General features: G+C 54.2%; 1 protein-coding gene across 9 annotated transcripts in view; it reads left to right on the top strand.

Annotated features, from left to right (window-relative positions):
- The window catches only part of SLC38A10 (solute carrier family 38 member 10), a 44377-nt gene that overhangs the window by 15372 nt on the left and 8026 nt on the right, over positions 1-20979 (top strand). For 4 of the 9 annotated variants that reach the window (XM_032615279.1, XM_032615280.1, XM_032615282.1 and 1 more), the window contains exons 9-13: positions 1797-1908; positions 2775-2881; positions 13348-13534; positions 19789-19956; positions 20140-20592. In XM_032615279.1, coding sequence (XP_032471170.1) covers positions 1797-1908; positions 2775-2881; positions 13348-13534; positions 19789-19956; positions 20140-20592 — 1027 coding nt within the window. The remainder of the gene's footprint in view (positions 1-1796; positions 1909-2774; positions 2882-13347; positions 13535-19788; positions 19957-20139; positions 20593-20979) is intronic. The other 5 variants (XM_032615284.1, XM_032615287.1, XM_032615286.1 and 2 more) reach the window with 4 other exon arrangements.

Raw genomic sequence — 20979 nt, forward strand, 5'->3', positions numbered from 1 at the left:
TTTTGATAATTTGACAAAGGACATCTGAACCTTGAGAGAGGCTGAGTTTTGTTTGCTGTCGTGTGTGTAGGCCCAGCGCCATGTAGTCCTGTGTAAGCAGTTTTCCAAATGTACAGTGGGAACCCACATTCCCCTGGCTCTCTAACTCCTGCCCAGTTGACAACAAGAGGTACAAGTGTGGTAGCTCGTGCCCAAGGGCAAGGGCATGGGGTTGGCCCTGTCTCTCTGCGGTGGTTCTTGTGTTCCTGCCCAAGTCCTTGAGCCTGGTCTGTGGCGTCAGCCAGGACTCCTGGTGGCCACTTGAACCGCTTAGGCCATGGTGGCGGGGAGGGGAGAGTCTGGTAGGCAGACGGGATGGGTGGCTGCCTAGGCCTCCAGGACAGCCGGAACCGGGCTCGTCCATGTGGCTTGGCGCATGGTTGAGGCAGCCTCCCACAGATTCTGCCACCAGGGACAACACCTTGCGGCAGAGCTCCAGTCCTGAAGAACTGGCTGCCTGCCCCACCCCTGTTAGCTGTTCAGGTACCTGGGCACCAAGCAAGGCTCTGTCCCCTGGGGGGCGCGGCAGGCTAGCTTATGCGGCCATGGGGTCCTCTGATGCAAACATGTACTTCATATCTGAACAGCATTTGTGTTTCTGTAAATAACATGTTTTTGTGATTTTTTAAATTAGAAAATCAGTAGCGATATTAAAGGAAACGTTAATTCAAGTGGAAAACTTACCTGCATGCCTCCATCCTCATTCGAATGACCCGTTCTGCTCCCCTTGGCGTTTGTGTGCATCTCTTTGCAGATTTCCTCTCGCTGTGTTTTCTCCCGTCTTTAGTCCATCCATGTGTATCCATAGAAACCCCCAGCATCACTAAGCCCTTGCTCTCACTTCCTGTTCATTGCTGGTCTTTCACCCTTGACCTGTCACGGGTGACTCTTGTGACCCCCTTCCTGCATGTAGCTGCCCATTTCTTCTTCTCCTCTTGGAGTGTTTCTTGGGTAAATTTCTGTAGGTTTCTGAGTCAGAGGGTGTAGACCTAACAACCTCCCTCACTAGTCTGTCCTAAGAAAGCTGCCTGTGCAAGTCAATTCTGGATATTGGGTGCCTCCAAACTGTAGTTCTGGAAGGGTCTGAAGCTTCACTTGAGTGCTGTTTTCCTAGCCCAGCAATAGTAATCATGGCTAGCTCCTCCTGTGTGCACAGCACTGTTCTAGAAGCTTCACTCCCATCACCTCCTTTGGTCCTCACCACAGCCTGATGAGGTGCTTCTGGTGCCCCTGTGCCTATGGATGTGGAGGTGAGGCCAGAGGTGGTCTCTTTGGCTTGATTACAGCATGTAATAACTTGACTTGTCCCCTTGTCTTCTTCCTGGACGCGCCTGCTGGAGACGAGGATGGCGCAGCCGAGCGTGTCTGCGTGCATGGGGGGCCCACTGCACCCTGAAACCCACTGCGTGTCACTGTGAACTGGGGATGTGTTCTGTTTCCCGTGCTATGCAGTATTTTAAAAAATCTCTCTCACGGCATTGCTCTAAAAGGAGAACAGAAGGATTTGTTCTTCATATCTCAGAACGAAGCTGTTACCACCGTAGCTGCTGTGAGGAGCAGGCTGGACCTTCCTGGGGTCCGCAGTTCTGGTTGCAGGTTCACGTTCAGGCACATCTGCCTGTGCCCAGAGTGCTCGCCTGCCACCTCCCGGGCAGACCTACCTGGGGTGTTGGCAGAGCCCTTTAAGGACTTGCTCACTGCAGGGTGGAGAGGAAATTGGTCATTTCAGAACCTTGTTTTTATTTTCTTTCATGTAGCAAAAAGACGGGACCTTTGCCGCTGGAGGCTACATGCCGCCCCTGCGGTTTAAAGCCCTCACCCTCTCGGTTGTGTTTGGAACCATGGTCGGTGGAATCATGATCCCGAATGGTAAGTGGGGCTGCTGCAGCGGCTGGCCTCCTGCTGGCCTGTTCTGCCCCGTGCCCCCTTCCTGCTGTTGTGCGCCCCTGCCTCAAGTCTCGGTGTTCAGCCAAGACGCTCAGAATCTCACCACCGTCCTCTCTGGTCAAAAAAAAAGTCTAGAGACTCTTGGGCGCTTTTTTCTTTGGCTCCCTGAGAAAGGCTTGGGAGAAAAGGCCGTAGCTTGATGTGACCACAAACACGTGGGTGGGAGCTGCGATGCGGGGTCCCCGCCTGATGTGTGAAGTTAGTGGTTATAAAGAAGCTCCTGACTGCTGACTCCCGATTTCGTTGACATGTCACCCAGGGAAAAGGGAAGGGCCCTGGGCAAGATTTCTGTTGTCCGATGTCCTGCTGCCGCACAGACAGAGCTCACTGTCCTCAGACATCGAGTGGGCCCCGCATGCCCTCCAGGGAGCGACCCCCAGGCCCCACACTCCAGGCTCCCAGCTTCCCCACGCAACCAGGACAGGCCCTGCTCAGTCACTCGCTGGGCAGCAGGTGGGGTGATGTAAGATGATCCGGCCCAGAAGCCCCCGCTGGCCGCCCGGATGCTCCGCGAGGAGCCGTAACAGCGTTGTGGACCCAGCATGGGGAGGGCAGTGCTGTTAGCCTCACCTCGCTGGCGAGGAAGCTGAGGTGCAGAGTGGAGGGGACTTGCCTGAGGCGCCTGGCCCGACGCTGTCAGATCGGACACCCTAAGGGTCCTTGCGGGCACAGAAGGCTGTGCCCCGCTCCTCGCTGCTGTCCGGCGGCACGCGTAGATGCGCCTTAGTGGCAAGGCTGCTCACCCTGCTCGCTGGAAGCTCACCCCTCCCTGTCACTCTTGTTCCCAGTGGAGACAGTCCTGGGCCTCACGGGCGCCACGATGGGAAGCCTCATCTGCTTCATCTGCCCGGCGCTGGTCTACAAGAAGATCCATAAGAACGCCCTCTCTTCCCAGGTGCGTGCTGCGCAGCGCTCTCAGCCCCACTCAGGGCGGGTCTGGGTCGCGGAGAGCAGGAGGCGGTGTTCTCTGAAGTTCCTGTGAACTCGTTGTGTTTCTTAGCACAAAAGGATCGTGGTCCTGTAGGTCTGAGAAACGTGGGCTTAAGCCAGGGTGAGCAGCCTTGCACCGCAGGGCCGCCGAGCCGAGCTGCTGACCACGCTTATCTGAGCATTGAGTGCTGAACCGCTTTCCCCCGCCTGTCTGTACAGTGACCGGATTATCTGTGTGTGCCACACGCTCACGTCCCCGTCTCCATCCCCTCCTGAGGACATCCGTACTGTCTCGCTGGGGACTGTCTTGTTGGTGTCACCTCTCCAGTCTTTCACTGTTACAGACAGTGCCAGGGTGACTATCTGTGCCCACGAGCGTTTCTGTATATTTGAGAAAGCACCTATAGGAAGCTCTGTGGACCCCGGGATCCCTATGTCAGGAGTGGGAGCAAAGCCCCCAAGGGCCCGTGTGCAGGTCAGCGCTGCTGCTTAGCAGCCAAGCTCTGCCTCTCGCCTCCGTCAGCCCGAGGATGGTGGCAAGTCTCGGCTGCTCTGGAGTGAAGGTGAGGGTTTCTCTTTCCATGAACTGTCCGTGCTTTTTGCTCACCTTTAATGGAGTTGTTGAGCTTTTTCTTATCAGTTGATTTTGGTAAATTTTTTAGGAGTGTAGTATACATATGGCAAAACACATAATTCTCAGGTACAGCTTGATACATGTCGGCTATGTTCCACACCTGGAACCACCTCCAGGCCAGATACAGAACATTCCAGCACTTGAAGCTTCCCTGGGGCGCCCCACAGTCTTTCCTCCACTAAGGTTACTGCCTGTCTGTCTTCTAACATTTTGGAATAATTTTGCCTGCCTTTCAAGTTAGTACAAATGGAGTCTCACAGGAAGTGTCGGCGTGTGTCTAGCCTCCTTACTCAGCATCATGCCTGAGTTCCTCCGCGTTACTGCCAGGGTGGCCAGGGGTGGTTTGCCCGTCTTCCCTGCCATGTGATCCTCCACTGTAGGAATCTACAGTCACCCAGAGCAGGGTGTCCTGGACGGGCTGTTCTGCACGTCTCTCCTGGTGCAGCGTGTGTGCACTTTTGTTGGTTATTCACCTAGGTGCGGAATTGTTGGGTCCTGAGGTTATGTCTGTCCAATTTTAGTAGATTTTGCCAGACTTCTTCCAGCTTTCCAAAGTGGTCCTCAGGCACCATATTGGAATTTTAGTTGCTTTAACATCCACTGTCCCTTTGTTAGATTCTAGCCCTTCCGATGGACGTGTAGCAGTACCTCATTTGGGTTTTAATTTGCAATTTCCAGGTGACTGTTGAGCACCTTTTCATACTCTTGTTAGCCGTGTGGGTGTCTTCTTTGTGAACGCCTTTCAAGTCTTGCCCATTTTTTAACTATTGGGTTATTTTTTTCTTATTGATTTGTAGAGGTTTGTAAAAGATTCTAGATATAAGACTTTTTTCAGAAGTATATATTACAAATGTTTTGTCTCATTCTTGGCTGCCTTTTCACTTTCTAAATGACACCTTCTGATCAACAGATGTTTGTAATTTCAGTGTAGTTCAGTTTTTTGAGTTTTTCTTTTGCTGTGTGCTTTTTATGTACTACTTAGGAAATTTTGCTTATCCCCAGGTCCTGAAGACAGTCTACTCTGTCATACTGTAGAAGCCTTGTATTTTCTCTTTCACATTTAGATCTACTTCCCATCTGGAACGCTTGGTGTGTGGCAGGGGTCAGGGGTCATGTTCTGTGTGACTCTCGAGTTGAGCAGCAACCCCTTGCCCCAGCGTTGCCGGGCACCGTTGTCATCAGTCACCTGTGTACGTGTGAGGCTGGGAACTCCCATTCACTGGTCTGTCGGTCTCTCCCACACTAGCGCTACCCTGTGTTGGTTGCTAAGGCTTTGTAGGGAGTTTTGATGCTGGCTGCTTTAAAGATGGCCTTTCCTATTGTTGGCTGTTTGCATTTCCAACTCAATTTTATATTTTTTAATTTTAAAAATTTTTTGACTGCACCATGCAGCATGTGGGATCTTAGTTCCCCGACCAGGGATGGAACCCGTGCCCTCTGCAGTGAAAGTGCAGGGTCTTAACCGCTGGACCACCAGGGACGTCCCCCAAGTCAGTTTTAGAAGTGGCTTCTCAGCTGTTGGCATTTGACTGGGATTGCATCAAACTATAGATTGAAGACTTGACATCATCATTCATTTTGCAACTTTTCCTAATTTCCATCCTTATTTCTTTTTTCTTTTTTTTTTCTTTTTTCTGTGATACGCGGGCCTCTCACTGTTGTGGCCTCTCCCGTTGCGGAGCACCCGCTCCGTACGCGCAGGCTCAGCGGCCATGGCTCACGGGCCCAGCCGCTCCGCGGCATGTGGGATCTTCCCAGACCGGGGCACGAACCCGTGTCCCCTGCATTGGCAGGCGGACTCTCAACCACTGCACCACCAGGGAATCCCCATCCTTATTTCTTATTTCACCACTGGCTTCTTTATTTATTTATGTATTTTTAATGCTAATAATATAAAATTTTAACTTTTTCTCTAACAGCAAAATCGCAAACAGAAAAAACACTGTAACGAGTTGTGAGAGAGACCACAGAAAAAAGGGAAAACATTCTAGTACTTTTAATGGTACTGTTTACCTGATTTTTGGATAAAAGGCCACACATCTTCATTTTGCACTGGGTCCTACATATTAGGTTATATTAGCTCTGCTTTTGACTGCTGTGCTCCTCCTGAGGCAGACCTCAAACCTTTCCTTTTCGGAACCCCCTTCTGTCTGCAGCCCTTTGGGGACTCTAGCTGATTGTCACCAGTAGCTTCTTTAGATTTCCAAACTTTGGGGGATTTTCCAGGACTCTCTTTTATTGATTTCGAGCACAGTCCCAGTGTGATTCGAGAACACGAGCTGAAGAACTTCAGTCCTTTGACATTTCTTGGGGCCCAGCAGATGGTCTATTCTGATGGCTGTTTAGCTGTCTGTAGAGTCTGCAGTTGTTGGATGCAGTATGCATCCAACATGTGGTTGAGTTGAGTTTAGTAACTGTGATTTTTTAGATTTTACATATTCTTACTGATTTTTTAATCTTCTTGTGTATCAGTTATGAAGAAGGTATGACAGTTCCCACTTTAATCATAGGCTTATTTGTCTTGTTACATCAATTTTTGCTTTTTGTTTTGAAGCTATGTTATTAGGAGCGTACAGTTTTAAAATGGCTATATTTTATTAAACTGACCCTTTTGGTTGTGAAATGTCCCTTTTTATCTTTGGAAATGCTTCTCTCCTTATAGGCAGCCCTGTCTGAACAGTGTAGCTAATCCAGCTTTATTTGGGGTTTATATTTGCACAATATTGTTTTTATTATCCTTTCTCTTTTGATCTCTCTATGCCTTTATATTTAAGGTATGTCTCGGGTAAGAGCATTTAGTTGGCTTTTGTTTTGTTTTGTTTTGATCCATCCTGATAATAGGAGTATTTAAGACTATTTACAGTTAATAAAATTACTGATTTGGGGGGATTAAAGCTTCCGTCTTACTCTTTGTTTTTTATTTGTCCCATATGTTCTTTTTTCTGTTTCTTTTTTGCTTGCTGCCTTTTGGATAAATCAAGCATCTTAAGTATTTATTGTCTGTTCTTCTATTAGCTGTTGTACATTTCTGTTCTACTAGTGGTTATACAAGGCAGTTTAATATGAATCCTTGGCTTATTAGAGTTGACCATAAGTTAGTTTTTTTTGACTGTTTCCCAGATGAGGCAACTATCCAATGATATTTTAACTCCATTTACCTTCCTCTGGCCTTCGGTGCTGTTGTTTTTATGTATTTTAATTTTACATATATTTTAAACACCACAAGACATCATTATTATTGTTCAAATAGTCAGTTTGTTTATATTGATCCTTTGCACCCTCTTGGTTTTCTGGGGCCTGGTCCTGTCCCCTGACATGCTTGGTACTTTGTGTAGGTGTATGTGAGAAATCGTGGAGGCTCTGGATGATGTTGTCCTCTGTCCAGCAGACGGAGAGGATGGGCAGAAGGCCTGTGTCCACTTGAGGCCAATCTGTTTCAGGTTTGCCCTCACTCCTAGAGTGTAGCCCTTCCTGAGTCTCAATGCAGTCTCCCGCAGATTGCTAAATTATCTGCTTAGCTTTCATCCTCTTGGCAACTGCTCTCTGCACGACTCTGCCCAGCTGGTGGCTGGCACGTGCCTCAGGGGAGAACTGAACACAGAACGTGGGTGCGTCCTTGGAGGGTTCCTCTTCTCCAGGATTGTAGCCGCTCCGGTTCTGGCTGCTGGGGAGCCCTCACTTCTAATGCCTGGGGCCCAGTCTGTGTGACTGCAGGCTCCAGGGCTGCTCAGCACTGCTGACTGGGAAAAGCCTGGCCTGGTGGCCCCTCGGTGCTTATCTGTTCTCTGGAGTCTCTCACCCTTCAAGTCTTAGCTGCTGAGGTTGTTCACCAGTCTTCAGTTGGGGATTTTGGTGAGTTTTAGGAACTCCTTATAATATGAGGAAATTGGCCCATTGCCTGCCAAATTGCAAATGTTTTTCCCAGTTTGTGAAGTACCAGTGTTTTAGTCTATCAGACTCTTTGTAGGAGAGAGAAAAGTCATTGTTAAAATGACCCTCCCACTTCAGTATTATTTTAAGGAATTCTTCCCTCAGTTTTTTCAGTAATTCCATGATTTTATTTTTCCATTTAAATCTTTGACCCATCGGTATTCGATTTTGGTGTAAGAAACAAAGTAGGTATCCTCAGTTTTTCTAGATGGCTTTCTAGTTGTCAGAACACTGTTCGTCCATCAGTGATATGAAATGTTACTGCTCCTGTATATTAAGTTCTTGTATGTATTTGGGCTCATTTGGGACTTGTATTTTAATTCCTGGATGTCCCGTCCAGTGACGTGGCTGTCCACGCTGTTTTAATTACCCGGCCTTGTGATGGTGCTCCCTTGTTGTGTGGCTCTGAAAACGTTTGAATTCTAATCTCTTTTCTTTCATTAATGACATTTCTGGATGTTCTTGCTTGCTTGCTTTTTTTTTTTTTTTTTTTTTTGGCTGCACCGTGTGGCTTGCGGGATCTTAGTTCCCCAAACAGGGATTGAACCCAGGTCACGGCAGCGAAAGCCCGGAATCCTAACCACTAGGCCACCAGGGAACTCCCTGTTTACTTTCTGTCAGCTGATCTGACCTTAACAAAAATAAATCCACCTTTTTGGTTTTGGTCTAATTGGAATTCATTGAAGCTGTAGATAACTTTGGAAAGAATCATTCCCTTGATACCCTGGCTAATCTGCAGAGTGTATTAGTGAGCCTCCCAGTGTGATAATGGGGTGTGGCGTTCAGTCGTCACAGCTGCACTCAGCCCCCCTTCCCCGTCTCCGTCTGCTGCACCAGCATCCCTCTGCTACATGTGCCTGTGATACTGGGACCTCTCCTTCCTCCGACTTTCCTGATTGTTTGTACGTAGGGAGGCTATAGATTCTCATATATTAACTTTTTTTACCTTCTGACCTTACAGCATCTCTTGTTAATTTCACCTCCCCCTTTCCAGTTGTTTCTCTCTCATCTGTGTCGTCCTACACCTCTCGCCGTGGCGCTGGCGGGGGTGCGGGAGGGGGGCAGCTAGCCGTCTTCCCAACTCAGCTGGGACAGCTTCCAGTGTTGAACTGTCGAGCGTAATGCTGGTTTTGGCTTCATGTACAGAAATGAACATGCGCATTCAAACGCCCCCACGTGTCTGTAGACGTGAACACATGCAGAATTGCGTTAAAGAGACGTCTATCTGTGCCTGTGTTACTATGGATTTTTAAAACTGGAAAGCATATTAAATTATATTAACTACTTTCGGACTACGTGCAGAGAAGATGGAAAGTTTCCCCTTTGGACTTAGTGTCTTGGTGAGGTACATCGCAGATCAGTCCTAGAATCGACCATCTGACCGTGGCATACCATTTGTATGCCCTGCTGTTTTATTTCCCACGGAGTTTTCATGTTTTGAGGAAAATGAACCTTGCAAGGGGCATGCTCAGAAATGTGGCTGGTTGAGAGACCGCCTGCCGATGCAGGGGATACGGGTTCATGCCCCGGTCCGGGAAGATCCCACATGCCGCCGAGCGGCTGGGCCCATGAGCCATGGCCGCTGAGCCTGCGCGTCCGGAGCCTGTGCTCCGCAACGTGAGAGGCCACAGTAGTGAGAGGCCCGCGTACCGCAAAAAAAAAAAAAAAAATGTGGCTGGAGTGTGGTGTGCAGACCTAGGGCCCGGAGGGTACCCGCTTGGAGTGTGTCCCTCCTGTCCTGGGAGCCCCGGCTACTGCTCCCTAGGATGGCACAGACCTGGCGTTAGCCCGAGTCTACTTGCCCCAGATGCCTGAGTGCTGCTGGCACAGAGGTGCTTGTTACTGGCCCCGGACCTTGGGAAGAGCCAGGGAAGGTGGGGGGCACGGGTGATGGGCCCATCATAGCTGTGCCGGAGAAAGGCATAAAAGAGTATTCTGAGAAACGTCCTCAGAAGAATAAGCAGGGACTGCGAAAACACAGTTGGCCCCTAGCAAATGGAAAAGAACCTTATCTGTCATCACTAGTTCATCCTTTATCTTGAAAATTCGAGAACTCAGAGGGTCTCTCCAGTGGGGCTGAGGCAGAAGGGGTGGGTTTCACCGTCCGGAGTTGATGCTGCGGCCGGGAGCCAGCAGGGGTAGCAGGGCCACCTGGGACTCATGAGAGGCAGTGGAGCCCTGAGCCAGAGCGGCACCGGCCTCCATAGCTGTCCTTGTGCGGAGCACTGGGGAGCATCCGCAGGGAGGGCCAGAAGGCGCCGCTGTGCTCCTGAGACAGGGACACAAACGTGCACCAGGACCTGTTGGACCCCACCCAGGCTGTGACGCCCTGGCCTCTGGGCTAGGATGCCTGCCATGCCCTGATCACACTGCCCTGAAGACCCAAATTGGGGTGCACGGGGCGGGCTCCGGAGCCCCTGCCTCGAGGTGGTTTCGTTTGAACGTGTACATCTTCATTCTCACATGTGAGCAGTGAAAGGGGACACCTTCTTCCCGGCCAGGGCTTGTCTCTGGTTCTGAGTTGGGGACCCCAGCAGATTGGGAGCCTTGGGGTGTCGCATCTCACATGGTCCCCAGGCCAAGCCCCTGGTTTTGCCGTATGTACCTGGGCTGAGACGTCAGGATGTGTTTGTGTTTCTCCTGGCGGCTCTGCAACTGGTTAAGAAGAACAGAAGTCAGGACTGCGTGATCAGACGTCTGGTGCACCCGGCTCGCTCACCAACCTTGTCCCGTTTCAAAGCAGTTCTGGACTTGCAGGAAGTTGTACCTGGAAGACGGGTTCTGCAGGCACAGGTGCCCTCCTGTCCCTGTCTTGAGGCCATGACAGCCCTGTACCCCAGCTGCCTCCCCCGTGTTCCCCATCATTCCATCACTGCTGGCTGGTGCGGTACAGACCTCAGCTGTGGCCCCTTCTTCTGGGAGCAGCATCTCTTCCTTATCAGGACTTCGGGGGAACTGATGACTGTCCCTGTTCACACATGTGCGGCATCAGCCTCCCGAACTTCGTGGCAGAGCGGCAACCTGGGAGCTCTGGTCTCTTGTGACCCTGGGGCCTCATGGACGCTTCCGGCCTTTGGTGGGGTGGTGGTCGGGGTCTGTGGTCGGTGCATACTTGTCATGGCTGCCCCAGGGAGTTGGCCAACACCTGTGCCCTTTCCAAAGTCTGGCCCACCTGGAGCTCCTGACATTGCCCTGGGGGCCTTGTGCCCACCGTGGCTCTGGCTGACTCTTGCCTCTCCACACATGCCTGCTTGCAGACTGTGATCTGGTCACTGCGTCAGCATCACCCATGGATCTAGATTCCCTTGGTGTGAGGCATGGCCCTCCCACGTCCTCACTGACGCCAGCCTGCCATTAATCCTCTGCTCCCCTCAAGCTGGGGTGGCTTTGGCTTCCCTGCCTGGAGGTTTCTGCGGACCTGTGGCATTTCTTCAAAGCAAAAGGTGGGAGTGGAGAGCTGGGCCTGTGACCAGTTACAAAGGCTCTGGCAGGGCCAGCAGGCTGCTCGTGCTTGGACAGTGGTCAGCTGGCAAGTACCCCACAGAGCCCAGGGCAGCTTGGGAGCCAGCTGTGTCAGGGGACGAGGGGGGGGTCTCGGCGAAGGGTGGGGTGGAGACTGCCACCGGGTGGGGGAGCGTGGGTGGGGTATCTTCTTGGACAGGGTGGAGCCAGGGAAACACACTCGGCTGGCGGGCTCGTGGGACGTCTGGGCCGGGGGCAGTGGCAGGTGTGTGTGTGACACCAGGCGGAGCTTCCTGGCTCCGTGCAGGCTCTTCTTCGTAAATTGAATTTAAGTTGATGCTTTCTTGGTCTTTTTTTGGGAAGCTTGCTGTCTCCCAGCATTGATGGAGTTAACGTTTTTTATTTTGTGCGCGATTTGTTTCTTTAAGGCCAGAAAGCCAAGGGTTGAAATAAATCATTCAAAGCCAGGGATGAAATGTTGCCTTTGGCTTGTCAGTCTCCCGTGGAATGTTCAGTGATGTCCCTGTAAAAAAAAACCAACAAAAAACAACCAAGCAGATGTCTTCATCTCTGGGTCAAAACCATTTTAGGGGCTGTCCAAATCAGGGCCTGGAGGGGAATGGGGTTCTGCTGGTGAAGCCCAGGCTCATTGGGATCCCCACCTGGCGCTGTCCTGGGGGCCCTTCTGGAGCTGTCATCCCCCTCTCTGGCCGGCCACGCAGGCAGAACCACTTTGGCCGTTTGAGTATTTCAGGACTCTCACTCGGTCTTGTCCTCATCCTGTCAGTGCCACGGGGTCCAAGTCGGGACGTGAAGTTCTTTTTGTTGTTTCTCTGGAGAAATACGAGATGCAAGGGATTTAAAGTTTCTTTTAAATTTTTTAAAACTACTTTGGTCGCCTCTGGATACCATTGCTCTTTGAATCTTCCCTTCATGGCGAGTGGGTATAGCATGCTACTCTTTGAGCACACAGCTGAAGCTGGGAATCCACACGTTTTTCAGAAAATAACTTGGGGTGGGGGACGCGAGTCAGGAGCTCTTGACCCCAAGCTGCGTACAGTCTTCTGATGCTGCTCAGACCCCAGGGGCTCAAATCCAACAATATCCCCATGCGCACCTGACTAAGGCCGGCTGGTGGTCACTGCCGGAGGGGCCTCTCAAGTCCATGGTACTGACCAGGCCTCCCTGAACCATGGCTGATCCCGGAGCACGGCCAGCATTTTGCTTCCGTGAGCCCTGAACCAGCTCAGTGTTTCCAGAGTGGCAGCGGTTGAAACAGACTTTCTCCCCAAGGTTCTCCTCATTTGCTGGACCCACCTTCAGGAGCACGGGTCCTTTCTTCCTGCATAAAATCTTTCTTCTCTAATTGTGTTGGGCCTGGGAAAGTCTCAGTGGTTCTTTTGAACAGATATATTTCAAAAAGTCAATGTGCCTTTCGGAAAAGGTTTGAGTTCTGACTCTGAGAGCACGTGGAGGTGGGTGGTGGGGCCCCCTGGCTCTTCAGGCAGGCCGCCTCGTGGTCCTCTCTGCGGCACCAGGAGTTACGGCTCCTTGGGCAGAGCTGCATGGGCTGGGCCTGGCTGGGAAGGGCAGAACAAGCAGCGTCCACTGCTGTGGCAGCAGAAGTAACATGGAGAGTGTCGGCCCAACGTGTACAGGAGCTGTAGGGGAGACAGAGTTACACAACGTGGGGTTCGTGTACTGAGTCACCGAGGGCAGCACTTATGATCAGCCTGGGGGCCACAACAGGAGGGACCGGGTGGGGATGAGGCCCCTCGGTGAGCAGTAGTGCCTTCAGCTCAGCTCGCTGGGCAGCACCGATGGGCACTGACGGCCAGAGGGGGCGAGGAGCCACCTCCTGCCCAGCCGTCTCCCCGGCTGTGCCCTGCAGCTGCAGGCGTGTCTGGCTTGCTGGGTGATGTTGGGGATAGGTCATTTGTCGCCCGGCACCCAGTGGTCTGGGCCCTCTACTGGGTGAGGGGGTGGGACAAGAAAGGGCCCCCTTCAGGTTAGGCAGATGCCCCAAGATTCTTGCTCTCCTGGCCAGAACCATCAAGGGACCCAATCTCTGCTGCATTAGGCGTGGGGAGGCGTGGCTGCCGGGTTCTCCAGGGTGCCTGGCCGGTGGGCTTGGGTCTCTCCAGCCAGTAGGCCCCTCCATGTCATGCTTGCTGCCCCTGCTGTCTTCAGGCTCCCTCACGGCACCCCCGCCACCCCACCGGCCCCATCACCAGTGTGGCTCCTGCAGATGTGGCCCATGATTCGGTCACGCTGATCAGTTAGTGACCATCATCTAGTGGTCAGTGTGGTTGGGGCCTCTGTGGGCTGTGCCCCACCCCCCAAGAAGGGCAGGGGCGTAGGGACTGCATGACCCCTTTAGCTCTTGGGGTCTTTGTCTCGTCCAGGTGGTGCTCTGGGTCGGCCTGGGCATCCTGGTGGTCAGCACACACACCACCCTGTCCGTGAGCCAGGAGGCCCCTGTGGACTTGGCAAAGGAAGCCCCAGGCAGCAGACTTGGAGAGGCTGAGGGCGCGATGAAGGCAGAGGCAGCCCAGCTCCCAGGTACGCGGCTCCCAGGTACGCGGCTCTCAGGTATGCACACAGGCCTGCAGCCTTCTTGGGGACACCCCAGCAGCGTCATCTTGGGGTCACGGGGACCCAGGTGGCACTTCCCAGGCTGTCTCACCTGCCCAGTTGCCTCCATCCTGTTTGGGTGATGGAGGGGGTGGGGGGCCTCCAGGGGGCTGGCGGGTGCGGCCACCTGCGTGCAGGGGACAGACAGATGGCAGGCAGCCGGGCCAAGATCTGAGCACCCCGTTCGGAGCGGTAACAGGTGAGTAAACTTGGGGGTGTCGTTCACGTTTGCCTGTTTTGTTTTGAGGGTGTAAATTTTAAGCCAGGTTTTCCTGGACAAAGTCAGTGATGCCCCTCAGCTTTGTTTCCTGTTTCACGTTATGTATTACTTGTTGACCTGCCCGTTGATAGAGGGATGAGCCACACTCCCTCATGAGCTGCAGGCCTGCCTTGGAAGGCCCCCCAGTGCAGTGGCCCCATCGCCCATATGTGGCAGGGCCCATGGGGTGCAGGGTGGTTTCTAAGCACGGCTTTCTGAGGTACAGCAGGAGCTCCGTTGCGTCTGGGGGTGTTGGGAGAGAAGAGGTGTCTTGGAGCCTGTGGCCTTCCCAGGCCTAGATGGGAGGGGTGCGGGGAGGGCTCCCTCCATCTGGCCTCTCGCCTTCTAGGAGCTCTGAGCGGCATCAGGTTCGGGTACTGGTCGGTGGTGCTGTCTATGATAACGTTCATTCCAGGGGCTTCTGCCCTGACAAGGGCTGGGTTTTGTGTATTCATACTAATGGTGTGTGCGTGTCTGCTTACCTTCCCTGCAAAGAAACCCCTGGCTTGGATTGAGATTCCCCAGGCTGCCTGCCTGGCATTCCCCTCTGGGGGAGCAGTGCTGGTTGCTGGTGGATTCCAGGTCCCTTTGAGTGGTGATGGCTAAGAAGCCCAGAGGAGCCCTGGTCTCCTCAGCTACTGTGATTGACAAAAGGAAAGGTCCCAAGGGCTGTCCAGGGAGGCAAGCGTGCTGGGTGCTTGCAGGGCTGGGCTACCCGCAGTTGGAGGTATGGGGCTCTTGGATGTGTTGCTGTCTTTGTTCCAGCCTTACCTCCCTGTGCTCAGAAAGCCCCTGCAGTGCCAGCACCCCACACCAACTTCCTGCAGAACAGTCTATCCTGGGGCTCTTTTGGGGGAGCGCTGAGCCCGGAGTAGCTGGGCATGCTCTCCTCTGCCTTCCTGGGATGGCGAGAGCCGGCTAGAAGACTCTCCCTTTGGGGGTCCCCTGCAGAGAGGACCCCTGGGAATAGCGGGGCTCAGCAGAGAAGTTAATCAGAGTGGTCAGAAGCTGCCCGGGGGACTTGCCTGGTGGTCCAGTGGTTAAGACTCCTCGCTCCCAATGCAGGGGACCCAGGTTCGATCCCTGGTCAGGGAACTACATCCCGCATGCTGCAACTAAAAGACCCTACATGCCACAACTAAAGATCCCACGTGCCACAACTAAAAGATCCCTCATGCCGTAACGAAGATCCCGCATGCGGCAACAAAGATCCCGCATGCCACAACTAAGACCTGGCGCAGCCAATAAATAAATAAATATTCAAAAATAAAGAAGAGGGCTTCCCTGGTGGCACAGTGGTTAAGAATCCGCCTGCCAATGCAGGGGACACGGGCTTGCGCCCTGGTCCGGGAAGATCCCACATGCTGCGGAGCAGCTAAGCCCGTGTGCCACAACTACTGAGCCTGCGCTCTAGAGCCTGTGCTTCAGCACAAGAGAAGCCGCCGCAATGAGAAGCCCGCGCACTGCAGCAAAGAGTAGCCCCTGCTTGCCACAACTAGAGAAAGCCCACATGCAGCAACGAAGACCGAATGCCGCCAAAAATAAATAAATTTATAAAAAATAAAAATAATAAGCTGCCTGGGCATCCCACAGCAAGTTGCATGGATTCAGTACTTTGGATGGGAAAAAAGCCTCGTTGAAGAGGGAGATAGGTGTTGCTCCTCCACCCCTGTTGACAGCCCCACTGGGTCCCTCACTCTCGGGTGTCCTGGCCCTGTGTGCCCTAAGGGCACCTCCAGCAGAACTAGACTCGGACACCAGTTTCGCATCTCAGCTGGCTGTGGGCCCGCCCAGTAGGGCTTCTCGGCATCAGTTGACATAGTCGGCACTGGGCTACCTGTCCCCACGGCGCTGTGCAGCCTCCAGCTCACGGCCTGCACGAGCAGCTGCATCCTGTCGTGGAGGCAGGCCCCCGCTCACCTGGAGCTGCCGCGGCCGCATCTGGTTTCCATTTCTTCCGCGAGTCTGTAACAGACACATGGCCTCTCTTGGAACCACATGCCGTTTGTTTAACTCCGTCTCCGTGTTTCTTGCCCCCGGCCTCCCCGTCATTGATGGGCTGCCTCGTTGAAGCAGAGCTGGGCCCGTGGGGCCTTGGCCACGTGCCCTGCAGACGTCTGCCCATCAGCGTGTGAGGTGGGTTTACTGGCCTCTTAGATGTCGAAGAGGCCAAAATGGTACGAACTTTCCGTAGAGCCCGAGCTGGCCTTAGGACTGGGGGAATCCTGCTCTCCTGGGGACATGCGGGACTGGCCACCCCCAGCCTGTCACTCTAAGCAAGTGCAGGGCCCAGGACGTACCTGGTGTGGACAGAAGAGGTGGCCGAGCCCTTTAGGAAAGGCTACGAGGCTGCTCACCTGCTCATGGCCTGCTCAAGGGTCTGGCGGGTGGGTTCAGAGTTGGTGATACTCTCAGCTCCTCCTTTGAATGTGGCCTTGTCCCCTTTCTTCCTCTCCCGCCCAGTCTGCAGCTTCTCTTGGTGTTGGGGGGCCGCCTTGGCCACACCCATTATACAACTCATCCCTTTCCCCATCAGGGACACGGCCCGGCTTCTGCTGGGTGGGGAAGAAGAGGAAGGGCCAGGACGGGGCCTGTGGGCAGCAATCCGTTCGTGTGGGGACACGGGTGACCTGAGCGGGAGCTTGCCCCCCACAAGCTCCTACCTAATTGTTCTTCCGAGGATGCGTCCCTTGTGCTGCTGCGCCAGCTGCCGGTGCACGCAGACAGGAAAGCGTCCAAACTCCTGCGACAGATGCCGGCATGCCCACGGGGAGGCCCGGCTCCACGCCTGCCTTCTCTCCTTGGTCCCCCACAGCTCTCCCTGTGCCCTGCAGAGAAGGGGCTGTTAACACCGCTCTGCCGAGTGACTGCAGATTTTCTGCCCGTTTGTCAGGACAAGGCTGTGAGCTTATTTCACCGGTGCTGAGATAACCACGCCAGCCGCGGCTGAATCCAGAAGGACTCCTTGGGGGCGGGAGGGGTGCTGCCTCCCATGTCCAGCCCTGAGTGACCGGCCCATGGCCCATGCCCCCTCCACCTGCTGCCCGTGGGCAGATGTGCCTGTCTGCAGGAGAGCTGTGACGGTGAGCCAGATGTGGGGCCACCGGGCCACCCGGCTAGGACTTCGGGTCCAGGGGCCCATTGGGATTCCTGCACATTCAAAAGGGTGTCATAGTCAGCGTTTCTCTTGCTGCCTGCTGAGAAGAGTTGGGGGTAACAAGTAAAACCTTCTCAGGGCAGCAGCGAGGCGGGCACTCGAAGGCTGTCAGGAGAGTTACTCAGGAGCAGCATCTGGCCTTTTAAAGGAACGTTGGTGGCTGCTCCTGCTCTCCGCATGGCCCTGGGGTCCCGTGTGTCTCCTGAACTTGGGGTTCCCCTCCAGTCAACAGGGACTCCATCTATGGGACTCAGGTGTGATTTTGAAAGTCACTTCATTTTTGTGCTTGGCAGTCAGAGAGGACTGCTTCCATCTTTACTGATCACAAGATACAGAAAGAGACGCCCCTGGACTCAGAATGGGGTCCTGCAGGGGAGAGTCGACAAAGAGGAGCCCCCAGCCCAGACCCTGTCTTCCAAGGTGGAACCAGCCTTGAAGGCAGATTCTCGTTGCCGTGGACAGGCCGACTCAGGACGTCGCACCTGCAACCTGACACACATACCCAGATTTTAGAACTGCAGGTGTCTATGGCCTTTGGTCCTCTGTCTCCCTAAGCCGGTTACAGAATCACCTGGCGCCTGCACTGGACACGGGGAGGAGAGTCTGATGGGTGACCGTCCATCGGCCCGTGTGTCTTGGGAGCTCCTGGCCAGAAGCACCATCAGGAGGGTCTGAGTGTGGGATGAGGCCGTGCATGTCGGGATGCTCCACCGCCTGGCAGAATGAGGCAGGCATGGCGTATGTCCGTGTGGTTTTCCACTTTGGGGAGCGGAGGCCATGACCTTGAGAACGAGAGGAGGCCCTTCCAGGCCGAGGCGCCCTCTGCTGGCCACTCCCCACTGACCCACTGCTGCCTCCAGGAGGAGAAATGGTCCAGGGTCTGCCTGGCAGCCTTCGTCCTTCCCTGGGGTGATGACCGATGACCGCACGGGCGATTTCCTGTCTGTGCCACCGCGGGCGCCTCATTCCAGAGCCTAGCCGCAGGGCAGACGGAGTGTGGGCTGGTTTTCAGTTACTAATTAGGAAGTTCTGTGTTAGTTTTACTGTGGCCCAGAGGCATTGCTGGCAAACTGTCCTCATGAGGAGCTCCGTTCCTTTTAGGAAGCGCTGTGTCCATTGCCAAGGACAGCTGTGAAGTGTCGGAGGCCCGGCCTCTGCAGGCAGGGTGGCCGCGCTGTGCACCCTGTGACCCTTGCACACCTGAGTCTCCAGGTCGTTCCTTTGCCTGACGAGCAACGGGGTTTGTTCCCTGCTGAGAACATGACTTGTTCCTGTGACATAATGGAGTAGTTTTCTGTTTGTTGTGTTCTTCCTTCCCTTCCCGGCCCCCTTTCTTCACGTTGTGATCCGCTGGAATAGACACCTCTTGATTTTGAGCACAGGGCTCTCTGCGGGCTGGGGTGGGGGTGTTAACTGTGGTGTGGCGAAGAGCCACATGCTTATTAGAATCCGCTGCTTGATTGAACTGTGGAGTCCTGAGTCTGGCTCCTGCCCAGCACGATCCCCCCTACAGTCTGGACACTAAACCTCAGCTGCTGAAGGTGCCCCTGGCCTGCATGGCAGGTCAGCCTGGTCCCTTCTCCTCCTTTGGGGGAGGGAGCAGGCCCACCTGAACAGGACTGTTGTGAATCCCCCCAGAGGCCCTTTTGGGATTCCGCCTCCCCTTTTGCAGGCAGCTTGTGCCCTGAAGGGGGAAACCAGTTGCTTCAGGCCTCTGGGATGAAATGATTCTTATTTATTTATTTATTTTTATTTTTGGCTGCGTTGAGTCTTCGTTGCTGTGTGCGGGCTTTCTTTAGCTGCCATGAGCGGGGACCACTTCGTTGCGGTGCGTGGGCTTCTCATTACAGTGGCTTCTCGTTGCGGAGCACAGGTTCTAGGTGCACAGGCTTCAGTAATTGGGGCTCGTGGGCTCTAGAGCACAGGCTCAGTAGTTGTGGCACACGAACTTAGTTGCTTCGCGGCATGTGGGATCTTCCCGGACCAGGGCTCGAACCCGTGTCCCCTGCATTGGCAGGTGGATTCTTAACCACTGCGCCACCAGGGAAGCCCTGAAATGATTCTTTTTACACGTGTTTTTTCCCCAGATAGTTTTTTAGTTTCTGCCACGTTTGCCTAACAGGTAGAAAGTGGTTTTGTTAATGGGGAGAGTTTCCTAATAGGCTCCATTTTGGCCCAGTTCGGCGGCCATCCTCGTGCACCTCTCCCCGAGGACCCGCGGTGACTGTGCAGGTGAGCTGTTGGACCTGCTGGAGGATGAGATGGCTTGTGGGTTGCAGGCATGTGGGAGGCAAGAGGGTCCAGCTTTGTGGGCTACACCTCTTTCTCACCTTCCTTTTGATAGGAATTTTCACTTCTGCAGCAAGAAGTTGACAGAATTGCAAATCAACCTCCCTCAGGCATTTTCCTTAAGCCTCCCTCGTCCTCCCCTTCCCCCTTGGCCTACAGCAAGGGGTTGGTTGCGCTTGGGCAGGATGGCTGTCCCCAGGCCTCAAACGGTGGGTTCGTGCTGCCACCTGGTGGTGATGGCCAGGCTTACGCAGGATGTCGCTCTTCTGCACCCAGTTAGGTGTAAATTGCATTTTGACGTATTTTTGTTACGAACACACATGAAAAATGACAGGTTTCTATACTACTTAACTGCTAATGATTGAACAGGAAAAAATATAATTGCTTAGGCTCTGCCATTCGACTGGGAAATGTGATTACAATCCAGGGAAAACTGCCCGGTTGCCGTGCTGATTGGCGGTGTGGCCATGTGGAAACACCGCTCAATTATCTGTGCCGTGCTTACAGGCCAGAATCCAATTGTGGACGTGGCCGAGGACAGCCGAGATAAGCCGAAGCTACCAAATGAGAAAGATGAGATGGAGCAGGCCCAGATTAAGGGCCCCGTGAACCTGCCCCCAAGGGAAGACGCCAAGGAGAAGCAGGAGGAGGCACAGCTGGATCGCCCTGGTCAAGGTGCTGTGACGGCCCGGGCGGGGGTTGGAGGGTGGTGTCCACGGGGGAGGGACCTCAGCTGGACATCAGCCATGTGGTTGGTCGGGAACGAACTCAGTTCACAGGCCTGGAGAGGGAAGGCCACCCTGGGAGGGAAGGCCAGGCCACCCCACCCACTCCCCCACCTCGGCCGTCTCCTTCCAGGAGTTGCGGTACCTCTGGGCGAGGCCCACCGCCATGAACCCCCAGTCCCTCACGACAAGGTGGTGGTGGACGAAGGTCAAGACCCAGAAGGACTGGAGAAGGAGAATCCGTCCAAACGTGTGGATGAAAGGGCCCTGGGGGGCAAGGGTCAGATGGTGCTACCACTGCTGGATTCAGAACGAGAGAGACCCAGACAGGACCAGGCTTTGGAGGCAGCGGGTGGTCTTCCTAAAGATCCCCAGGAGGTTCCAGAAGAAAATGGTCAGCCAGCCGTTGAGCCCCTGAAGGAGGACCTGGAGCTGGGCGACAGGGGTGCGCATCCAGGGCCCCAGGCAGTGCTCCCTGAGGGGCAGGACGTCCTGGTGGCAGGTGCAGGGGCCATAGCAGACGGTGCCCTGCTGCTCGGCCATGCCGTGGGGGCCATGGGCAAGCTGGTGGAGAAGAACGAGCACGGTGGGTGTGGGCTCCTTCCATGTGGGGCCTGGGAGAGGCTGCGGAGGGGGCAGAAGCTGACCATCCTCACTGCCTGTCTTTTCTCGCAAGATTGGCACGTGCGTGTAGCAGCCCTTCTACAGCTGTCGGGGGCTTGGCAGCTATTCTGATCAATCTGTCACACACTTGTTTGCCAGACCCGTAAACGTCAGGTGCTGAGCTAGTCCTGTGTGTCTGGGCACACACGGGGTGCCTGGGCACACACGGGGGTGCGGCGCAGGCCTGACCGGGTGGGTGGTGCATTGTTAAGTGCCATCTCAGAGCTGCTGAGGACGGTCCCTGCGTGTTAATTGGCGAAGGTAGTTAACACCGGCTCCCTGCCGCCAGCCTATGACATGTTAAATATCT

This window comes from Phocoena sinus, chromosome 20, assembly GCF_008692025.1.
Source record: "Phocoena sinus isolate mPhoSin1 chromosome 20, mPhoSin1.pri, whole genome shotgun sequence".
NCBI lineage: Eukaryota > Metazoa > Chordata > Mammalia > Artiodactyla > Phocoenidae > Phocoena > Phocoena sinus.